The 9,758-nt window shown below is 50.2% G+C and overlaps 2 protein-coding genes and 1 long non-coding RNA gene across 6 annotated transcripts in view; 2 read left to right on the top strand and 1 right to left on the bottom strand.

The window, feature by feature from the left end:
- The window catches only part of Timeless (timeless circadian regulator), a 20,554-nt gene extending 14,035 nt beyond the window's left edge, over positions 1 to 6,519 (top strand). For 2 of the 4 annotated variants that reach the window (XM_021174012.2, XM_029482822.1), the window contains exons 16-29: positions 536 to 633; positions 723 to 840; positions 967 to 1,168; positions 1,974 to 2,119; positions 2,882 to 2,967; positions 3,056 to 3,176; positions 3,264 to 3,346; positions 3,504 to 3,646; positions 3,821 to 3,998; positions 4,082 to 4,150; positions 4,230 to 4,348; positions 5,240 to 5,453; positions 5,564 to 5,665; positions 5,767 to 6,519. In XM_021174012.2, coding sequence (XP_021029671.1) covers positions 536 to 633; positions 723 to 840; positions 967 to 1,168; positions 1,974 to 2,119; positions 2,882 to 2,967; positions 3,056 to 3,176; positions 3,264 to 3,346; positions 3,504 to 3,646; positions 3,821 to 3,998; positions 4,082 to 4,150; positions 4,230 to 4,348; positions 5,240 to 5,453; positions 5,564 to 5,665; positions 5,767 to 5,837 — 1,750 coding nt within the window. In that variant the 3' untranslated portion in view covers positions 5,838 to 6,519. The remainder of the gene's footprint in view (positions 1 to 535; positions 634 to 722; positions 841 to 966; positions 1,169 to 1,973; positions 2,120 to 2,881; positions 2,968 to 3,055; positions 3,177 to 3,263; positions 3,347 to 3,503; positions 3,647 to 3,820; positions 3,999 to 4,081; positions 4,151 to 4,229; positions 4,349 to 5,239; positions 5,454 to 5,563; positions 5,666 to 5,766) is intronic. The other 2 variants (XM_029482824.1, XM_029482823.1) reach the window with 2 other exon arrangements.
- LOC115032158 lies at positions 3,896 to 5,837 on the bottom strand. Its single transcript, XR_003837814.1, has 5 exons — positions 5,749 to 5,837; positions 5,487 to 5,622; positions 4,817 to 5,357; positions 4,063 to 4,258; positions 3,896 to 3,985 (listed from the first exon to the last, which is right to left on the bottom strand). It is a non-coding gene; the product is annotated as an uncharacterized LOC115032158 (long non-coding RNA).
- A 1,069-nt stretch (positions 6,520 to 7,588) lies between the features above and the next one.
- On the top strand, positions 7,589 to 9,199 carry LOC110303203 (apolipoprotein F-like). The gene is made up of 2 exons (XM_021174211.2): positions 7,589 to 7,847; positions 8,005 to 9,199. Exon 2 carries the CDS (start codon positions 8,016 to 8,018, stop codon positions 8,769 to 8,771), a length of 756 nt encoding a protein of 251 aa, XP_021029870.1. The 5' UTR covers positions 7,589 to 7,847; positions 8,005 to 8,015; the 3' UTR covers positions 8,772 to 9,199.
- The last annotated feature ends 559 nt before the right edge of the window (positions 9,200 to 9,758 follow it).

The raw sequence follows: 9,758 nt of genomic DNA on the forward strand, positions 1-9,758 counted from the left end.
ACATGAGATTACTGTAATGCCACAAGCTTCTTAAAAAAAAAAAAAAAAAAAAAAAAAAGAACAATTCTACCAACCAACCAACCAACGTTAACCACAGTTCACATGTGGTTGAATGGCCTTCCAGTGTCTGTTCTGTGTAAAGATACCATGTGTCTGCCTACAGGCACACTTGAGGGTTGTTTTTACTTCTGTGTATAGATGCAGGTCAGACTTACTTTCTGTGTACAAGCATTTTGCCTGAATATATGTTTGTACCACATGCGCTCCTGTTTGCCTGTGGAGGCCAGAAGAGGACATTAGATCCTTTGGAACTGGGGCTCCAGGCAGTTGTGAGCTGCCATGTGGGTGGTGAGGTTGAGCCCAGGTCTTCTGCAAGAGCAGTGTGCCTTGTGAGGAAAAACATTCCCTAGCTTGTTTCATCTCTGAAGTAGTGGTTTATACCCCTCTTTCAGTTGACAAAGGAACTAATTTTGCCTTCTAGTCCTGATTGCAACTCCAGTTCCCTGTGATTAAAGCCTTTTCTGTCTGTCTCCAGGGAAGTGTGGCCTGAAGGAAATGTGTTTGGCTCTCCAGTCATTTCCCCAGGGGAAGAAATGCAGTTGCTAAAACAAATCCTCTCCACGCCCCTTCCCCGTGAGTCTCCATCCTTTCCCGTCTGTCTCTTCCCAGCTGTGCTCCACACCAGCACAGCAGAAACCCAGCAATAGACACTCTTTGTACAGGGCAGCAGGAGCCAGAAGAAGGAGATGCAGAGGAGGAAGAGGAAGAGGAGGAGGAAGAGGAGTTGCAGGTGGTCCAGGTGTCAGAGAAGGAGTTTAACTTTCTGGACTACCTGAAACGGTACATACAGGATATGTACTGATGGTGGCTGACTACCTTCACCACCACCACCACCCAACCCCCACCCCGTGAGGGTGAGCAGTCTCTGTCCAGTGCTGAATAATTTCCCTCCGTGCTTTGATGCAGCTTCGCATCCTCAACCATCGTGCGGGCCTATGTGCTTCTCCTGAGGAGCTACAGGCAGAACAGTGCTCACACCAACCACTGCATTGCCAAGATGCTGCACCGGCTGGCCCATGACCTGGGGATGGAAGCCCTGCTTTTCCAGTTGTCCCTGTTCTGCCTCTTCAATCGGCTGCTTAGTGACCCAGCTGCTGCAGCCTACAAAGTAAAGGAGGGGCTGCCTGCCGGGGGGGGGGGGGGGGGGTGCACGGTGGGGGTCAGGGGCTGCCAAGGGGGGTGCACGGTGAGCTGTGAGTGGTTCTTTTCTCTCTCTTTCTTTTTAAAGATTTACTTATTTATTTATTTATTTTTTAAAGATTTATTTATTTATTATATGTAAGTACACTGTAGCTGTCTTCAGACACTCCAGAAGAGGGAGTCAGATCTTGTTACAGATGGTTGTGAGCCACCATGTGGTTGCTGGGATTTGAACTCNGGACCTTCGGAAGAGCAGTCGGGTGCTCTTACCCACTGAGCCATCTCACCAGCCCTACTTATTTATTTTATGTATATGAGTACATTGTAGCTGTACAGATGGTTGTGAGCATTCATGTGGTTGTCGGGAACTGAATTTTAGGACCTCTGCTCTCTCCGGTCAATCCCGCTCACTCACTCCGGCCCAAAGGTTTATTATTATACATAAGTACACTGTCGCCGTCTTCAGATGTGCCAGAAGAGGGCGTCAGATCTCATTACAGATGGTTGGTTGTGAGCCACCATGTGGTTGCTGGGATTTGAACTAAGGACCTCAGGAAGAGCAGTCAGTGCTCTTAACCTCTGCAGCCCATGTGGGTGAGAAAGGAAGGATAAAGCAGGGCAGAGACACGGACGGAGTGGAGAGGTCAGCAGGCAGGTTGAGGAAGACGCATGGAGGACAGAAGAGATATAGTGAGCAAAGCAGAGGCAAGCTGCGAATGGGCAGGTCTGAATTCATTTGAGCTGAGGCGCCATGTAGCGTTTCTTTCCTACAGGAGCTAGTGACTTTTGCCAAATACATCATTGGCAAGTTCTTTGCGTTGGCTGCAGTGAACCAGAAAGCGTTTGTGGAGCTGCTGTTCTGGAAGAACACCGCCGTGGTTCGGGAAATGACCCAGGGATATGGCTCCATCGACAGTGGGTAAGCTCAGGGCTGGGGACGGAATGGAAGGCGATGAAGACGGTGCGGTGTGGTCATTGGAGTCACTTGCAGAACATTCGACCTAAGGTTTCTTTTTCCTTCTGAGACAAGGGAGTAGTCTCATGAGGTGAGACGCTTTTCCTGAGGTTATCCAGAACAGAAACAAGACTGGGCAAAGTCTTCCTCTACCTTAAGTTTCCTTCCCTGTCAGCAGCCTTCACAGAGGTTGCCTCTGATGACAGCGGACCAGGCCCCACAGTTTCTGTGGGCTTTCTTAAAATGTGCATCTGTGGTCCCAGCACTTAGGGGACAGACAGTAAGGTCAGAGCTAAAGGTCCACTGGACTACCAGCAAATAGAAGGCCACCCTGAGTTACACGAGACCTTTGTAAAATAATATAGGCTTCACATTGGTGTTTGTCCTCCTCTGGTTGGTGTCCTTCTTCTCTCCCTCTCTCCTTCTGCATCTTTCCTCTGGCCTCCTCTCTCTCTCTCACACTAGCATCTTTCCTATAGTCTCCCCCTCCCCCCCTCTGCTCTTTTTCTTTTTTTTGCTTAGTCCTTGGAGTCAGGTTCTGTAGGCCAAGATCAAAAATGTCCTGGTTTGGGCTCTGGAGTTCTTCTGTGGAGAATAAAGCAAGAGGCCTTTTTTAGGTCTCTGCTGAGTTGCCTGCTCCACCCTCGGTCTGGTGTGAAAGAGAGAGCTTCCCTTGTCTCTGTAAGCCAGTGGCCTCCTCACACCTGTTCCTCTTTCACCATTCAGGTCTTCCAGCCACAGAGCCCCAGTGTGGAGCCCTGAGGAAGAGGCCCAGCTTCAGGAACTATACCTCACCCACAAGGATGTGGAAGGTGTGCGGTTTGAGATCTCAGGAGACTTTGAGGGGGGCAGTCTGGGCCCCAGACTCCTCCTTACTGCCCCATTCCCTCTCCACCACAGGTCAAGATGTAGTGGAAACCATATTGGCGCACCTGAAAGTCGTTCCTCGAACACGCAAGCAGGTCATCCACCATCTGGTCCGGATGGGCCTGGCCGACAGCGTCAAGGAGTTCCAGAAGAGGTAAAGGCATGGGCTCTGGAGGGAGCTGGGGTACAGACACCTTGGTTTGCTCCAGACCTCCCCTGGCACTGACCCCTGGCTGAATAGGAAAGGGACCCAGATTGTCTTGTGGACGGAGGACCAGGAGCTGGAGTTACAGCGGCTCTTTGAGGAGTTCCGGGACTCCGATGGTGAGTGAGGTCTCAGGCTCAGCCGAGGTGAGAGCCAGGCTGCCCTCGCTCCACGCCTCACTTCCCACCTTCTGTTCACTTGCTACATTTGGATCACTCGGGGTGAGTTGAGTTAGCCTCTGTTTTCCATTATTCCTTCCAAACACACTCTCTTCAGATGTTCTTGGTCATATCATGAAGAATATCACAGCCAAACGTTCACGGGCTCGAGTAGTGGACAAACTGTTGGCCCTGGGGTTGGTGTCTGAGCGGAGGCAACTATACAAGAAACGGAGAAAGAAGCTGGCGACTTCTTGCATGGTAACCATCTTGTCTTGGCTCTTCCAGCCTAGGCCTCACCCCACAAAGCACTGTAGGACTCCTCCTGCTTCAGGTTGTTTAGACCGGGCCCCTCCATGGGTGTACAGAAACCAGAAGCCCACTGAGGCCCCCCTGAGGCCATTTTCTCATTCGTGTGTCTGTAATGGATTTCAGCAGAATGGAGAAGAATCCCTGAGAGACTCCTGGCAGGCAGATCCAGAAGAGGAAGAACAACACTTGCCAGAGGACGAAAGCGAAGACGAGGAGAATGAGGAAGGCTTGCCCTCAGGACAGGGTCAGGGCAGCTCATCTCTCTCTGCTGAAAACCTCGGTCAGAGCCTGCGTCAGGAAGGTAAGGACTTGAGTTGGGAGAGATGTCAAAGGTGGAGGGGTAGCAAGGGAAGGAGATCACGTACAAGTTTCCTCTCTGCCCAGGCCTCTCTGCTCCCCTCCTGTGGCTCCAGAGCTCCCTGATTCGAGCAGCAAATGACCGAGAAGAGGATGGTAAGCATTGGACACTGGGTGGCCCGGGCCTGGTGTGATCCAGAGCAGTCCCTCTGCCACATTGTCACCGTGTCTGCAGGCTGCTCCCAGGCAATCCCTCTGGTGCCTCTGACAGAGGAAAATGAGGAAGCAATGGAGAACGAACAGTTTCAGCATCTGCTACGCAAGCTAGGGATCCGGCCGCCCAGCTCAGGGCAGGTGAGTGTCAGAGCGAGTGCTCGGGGCAGACGATTGTCAGGAGTGTCAGAGCCAGCGAGCGGACCTGTCAGCCTGGGAGCTCGCTCCGGTCCTCCTCAGAGGACACCGTGTTGTTACCCAGATCCTCCCTGCTGCCTTGCTTTTGCCTCCCAAGGTTCCCAAGTCAGGTCTCTTGCTCTAGTCTCTCTCCCCTTTAGCCTCCCCTTCCCCTAAATTGTGTTCTACGCTGCCCCCTTGTCTGTCTGGAGCACTGATGGTTCTGTGTGCCGCAGCCTCCTGGAGGCATGTCTGTCTTTGCATGGCCATCCAGCCACACCTGCTTTACACCGCAGCCAACCCAGACTGCTTTCCACCCCGCACATGGCAGGTCTGTTCATGCATAACCAGTTGATCTTCCCAGTCCTATTGGAAGGCTGCAGCCACACATCCAAGGTCCACACACACAGACATGTGCACACCCCCACATACCTTCTTCCTCTTGACACTCAGCCAGCCTTCAAGGGTCAGTTCAGCACTTGCGATCTTATTTCCTGTCTGACACAGGAAGTGGGAGTAGTTGCTCAGGTGCCCAGTCCAGTGGCGCTATAGCATTTTGCCCGGCCGCCCCCCTCGCGCCCCCACTGACTCTGAACGTGGATCTCACAGGCTCACTTTTTACATGGCCCAGATCCTTCCCTGTATTCATTGCTAACAGCTGTATTCACAGTGAATGTGACCTGGTGTAGCACTGAGCTAGGTGCTGGGTGTAAGTCCAGTTCACAACTCCTGTGGGTCATTCCTGGTTGGGGGGGGGGGGGTCATGCTTACTCAATGACGGATAGAGCAGAAGAGTGGCCAGAGAGGCCAGTCCTCCCTGGCAGCGATCTCACCTGCTGTGTTGTGTACCTGTAGGAAACCTTCTGGAGAATTCCAGCCAAACTGAGCTCTGCCCAGCTTCGGAGGGTGGCTGCTTCTTTGAGTCAGCAAGAAAACGAGGAGGAAAGGGAAGAGGAGCCAGAGCCAGGAGTCCCTGGAGAGCAGGGTCCCAGTGAGGAGCACCGAACAGAAGCCCTGAGAGCCCTTCTGTCAGCCCGTAAGAGGAAAGCAGGCCTGGGGCCTACAGAAGGTAAAGTGCCATGGCCACCGCTTGGTGACTTACTCTGTGCCACCGTGTGGCGTGAGGGCTGTTGAGACGATGCAGGGCCGGTTCCCTGACTGTGTCTTACATTACTGCAGAGGAGGCCACTGGGGAGGAAGAATGGAACTCAAACTCAGCGCCCAAGAAGCGGCAACTGCTGGACAGTGACGAAGAGGAAGATGATGAGGGGAGGAGGCAAGGTAGGGACTTGTCTTCAGTGGAGACACTGGCCATTTGCCTTATCCTTTTACGTACTTAGATGCTTTCCATTTCTGTCTCTTACCTGTCATTCCCATGGCAGCAGTGTCGGGAACGCCAAGAGTCCACAGGAAGAAACGGTTTCAGATTGAGGATGAAGATGAGGATGACTGAAAGCCAGATGTGTTTGACCGATGTGAGTTGGAAGGCGCAAAAGCTACTTTTGCCTGCGTTGAAAGCAATCTTCTCTACATTGACAGCCCAGGAATTTTAGGCAGCAGTGTTGGGTGGAGTCTTTGCAGTCAGTCCTCGCCCCAGGTTCATCAGTGTGCACAGCCAGTCTCTGGGTCCGTCTCGTAGCAAATGAAGAGTGGTGAAAGGTTCAAGGTGGCTCAGCCTCCTCTAAGGACTGCATCTTGGCTTCTGACAGGGAGCTTTATAACCCAGCATGGTCATTCATGCTGTCCTCACAAAGCACTGGATTGCTCCCATTTTCTTTCTTTCATCCCAGGACACATGATTGAACCCATTTCTACAGTTGAGGGAGAGCTGGGATGCACCACTCTCAAGCTGACAAGCATCCTTGATTTGTGTTTCATAGTAAACGTGTAAAATTAACAGTTGCTCATCTCAGAGCGGCCAGCCAGCCATCTGTTGTGTCTTCAGAAGAACTTTTAAGAGTAAAATTAAAAGACGTCTCCTGAACTGAGCTTGGTAGTGTGAGCTAATCCCATCGTGCGGGAGACAGAGGCAGGAGAATTGCCATGAGGGAGAGGAAAAAGAGTCATACAGCCCTATGCGTGGGCCAATAAATGTAATTAAAAAAAAAAATCAGCCTGATAATAAATGTAATTTTAAAAAAAGAGACTTTTGTTGTCTTCTCCTCCTCCTCTTCCTCTTCTTCCTCTTATCCACAAGTAACAAGATGCTTCATCTTGCTGACCACAGGGTACATGCCTGTTGGTTCAACTCCTCATAAGGCTTTGATAAAATCTCCAAAAAAAAAAAAAAAACCCTTTTACCCACGTGTCTGAGACTGTGTCTTGAAACAAAACAGGTATGGTGGTGGCTCATGCCTATAATCCCAGCACTCTGGAGACTAAAGCAAGATTACTTAGTCTATATAGGAAGTTAGGCCAGCTTAGGTTATAAAGTGTCAAAAAAAAAAAAAAAATAGAAGGCAGCCAGATGAGTGATGGTAGCTCATGCCTTTAATCTCAGCACTTGGAGGCAGAGGCCTTGTGTTCAAGGCCAGCCTGGTCTACCTAGCTCCAGGGCAGCCAGGACTATCTCAACAACAAAAAAGTAAATAGGGGCTGGAGAGATGGCTCCGTGGTTAAGGACATGTAGGACTCTCTCCAAAGGAACTAGAACTTTTAGTCCTCGCAACCATGCCAGGTAGCTTACAACCGGCTGTAACTCCAGCTCATCTGGCCTCTGTGGGCATTCACCTTGAATCCCAGCACTTAGAAGGCAGACACAGGTAGATCTCTGAGTTTGAGGCCAGCCTGGTCTACAGATTGAGTTCTAGGACAGCCAGGGCAACACAGAGAAACCCTGTCTTGAAACGACAACCACAAAAACCTTACCAAACAACGAACAAAAAACCAATAAAGGTAAAAACTCAAAAGGCTGCTCTGATATAACTTGATTTGCTGTAGGTTCTATTTTTCAAATTTTTTGATTGGGAAATCTTTAAAGTAAACATGACACATGGACTGGGAATGTAGCCCAGTTGGTAATGTGCTTGCCTAACATGCATAAATCCTTGGAGTTGATTCCCAGTACCACGGCAACTGCACCTGGTGGCAGATTCCCATAAATCCCCGTACTGGGGTTATAGTGGCAGAAGGATCAGAATCCAAGGTCATCCTTGGCTAACTAGTGGAATTCCAAGCCAGCTAGGGCTACAGAAGGCCCAGTCTCAAAAGAGAACAAACTTCCCACTGCCTAGAGGTTACAGAGACTGGACTATGGTTTAGGGACCGCCTAGCTACAAAGGAGGAGCCTTGCCTGTCAGGATGGGGCAATAGCTGGTCAGATAAATTACCCAGAGAGAGGTGGTAAATACTTGTTTTCAGTCATCACCTACAAGAAGTTAACCTCTGGAAGGTAGCCGCTCCAACTAGGGACGTGCTGAGTGAGACAGAGGACCACTTCATTCCTCTGCTGCTTGCCAGACAGGTGAGGGTAACAAACAGCCTCTAAGAGGCCCCCTCTTATGTCCAGGGAAACTGAAGTCTCTAATGACCGGGATTCTACCAAACCCTGACCATTCTTGGTGCCTGTTCCTGTTGAATATTTGCGCCCTCCTCACCTGAGCTCTGCTCCTTCCCAACAGGGCTGACCACCATGATCCAGGCTGCATTGCTTCTTGGCTGTATCTTATTGTCCCCGGTGACCGCCTTTCCGTGGAAGACGCAGAATGGTGGCCTGCCAGCCGTCACAGGAACCAAACCCACACCAAATGTGCTCCCCAACAAGATTCCTCCTCCAACCCCCATTACCTGTCGGGACCTCTTGTACACGGTGCTCCCCACCGCTCCTCTGTCTGAGTTCTTGTCCCTCTTAGCCCTGAGAGTTGTCCTGGAAAACATTGGCTGCCCTGCCGAGGCCTACGCTCTGCAGCTTCGGCTCAGTGAAATGGGAGGAAAAGACAGCGCGGAAACCCTGGTCCTCCAGAGTCAAAAGCGTAGCCAGGAAGAAGGGATCGACAACAATGAAGTCATTCTGAGGCATCTGGTGCCATCCCCTGGGGATAAGAGGAGGGTCCGGCGCTCAGTTACCCTGCCTGAGGCGTGCACCTCTGAACCCGGGTGGGTGTTGTATGAGTTGGCCCAGGTGCTGCTGGAGACGGCGAACAAGCTCCCTCCTATTGACCTAGTAAGAGAGCTCAAGGCCTCTGCAGTCAATGTCACCCAGCACTGTACCATGGAGTCTTGGGAAAGTATGAATGAAGTAGCCAGGAGGCTAATGAGTAGCCCAGAACTTAATGATGCCATGATTCCCGTAGAAGATCGAGTATACCTCGTTGCTCGGCTTGCAGTCGTTTTAAAGCGTATTTTTGTGAACCTTGTGTGGGAATATTTTCAGACCTATTTTGGATAGACACGGCCTCCTAGGCATGGAATGAACTTTCTCATAGCCCTTTAGTAGGTGTGTACACAGCAGCTGCCCACGGTGTGTAGCTAGACGCTGGCTGCATTTTACAATTCATACATTGTCTTCCTTTGATCCTAATGCGTGAAGACACTTGATATGACTTCAATCTTTCAGTTTCTAAATGCTATGGGTATTGCAATTTCCCTCTTTAATACTTTTTAATTCCCTGCTTAATGCCTTTTAATTCCCCAGCTGAATTCTGGGCCTTGGTTGTACTCATATTGTTTTGGGATATTAAGGGAAGGAAGGTTTATTGTTTTGTTTTGTTTTGTTTTTGAGACAGGGTCTGACTGGGTAACTCTGTCTATCTTGGAGATCACAGATCCACCTGCCTTTGCCTCCACCTGCTAAGATTAAAGGTGTGCACCACCATGTCTGTATTTGTTCTGGTATTTTGAGATCGTCTTGCTTTGTGGCCATTGCTCTTGCTATATAGCCCAGGCCAGCCTCAAATTTATGGGACTCCTACTTCAGCTTTCCAAGTGCTAGGATTATAGACCTGTGCCCTCACTTCTGTTTTTGTAGTGTTGGGGTTGAACCCAGGGACTCAGGAATACTAGACAAGCCGTTCACCACTAAGCCTACTTCTGTTAATTCTTAAACTGATAAGATAAATAAAAAGCTGCTTCTATGTTGAACTCACTGATTTGGGAGCTTTAAGGAAGTTTAATATAAATTCATAGCTCCAGCTGGCCCAGAACTCAGTACAAAATTCATGCTAGCCTTGAGCTTGGAGTGGTCCTCTTACCTTGGGCTGAAACGTTCTTGCCTGACTTCCAGGATTTCTCGACTGGGTTTCTGTGGTTCCTTCTGTACCTAGAGAGGGCTGTGCGGGGGACACAGAGTACATTCCAATGTCTTGAGCCAAAGGTTTGAGTGATGCGTTCAAATGGGCACATTCTTGTAGAGAAACAGCCATTTCACCTATTCATG

The sequence above is a fragment of the Mus caroli genome, chromosome 10 (assembly GCF_900094665.2).
Source record: "Mus caroli chromosome 10, CAROLI_EIJ_v1.1, whole genome shotgun sequence".
In the NCBI taxonomy this organism is placed as follows: Eukaryota; Metazoa; Chordata; class Mammalia; order Rodentia; family Muridae; genus Mus; species Mus caroli.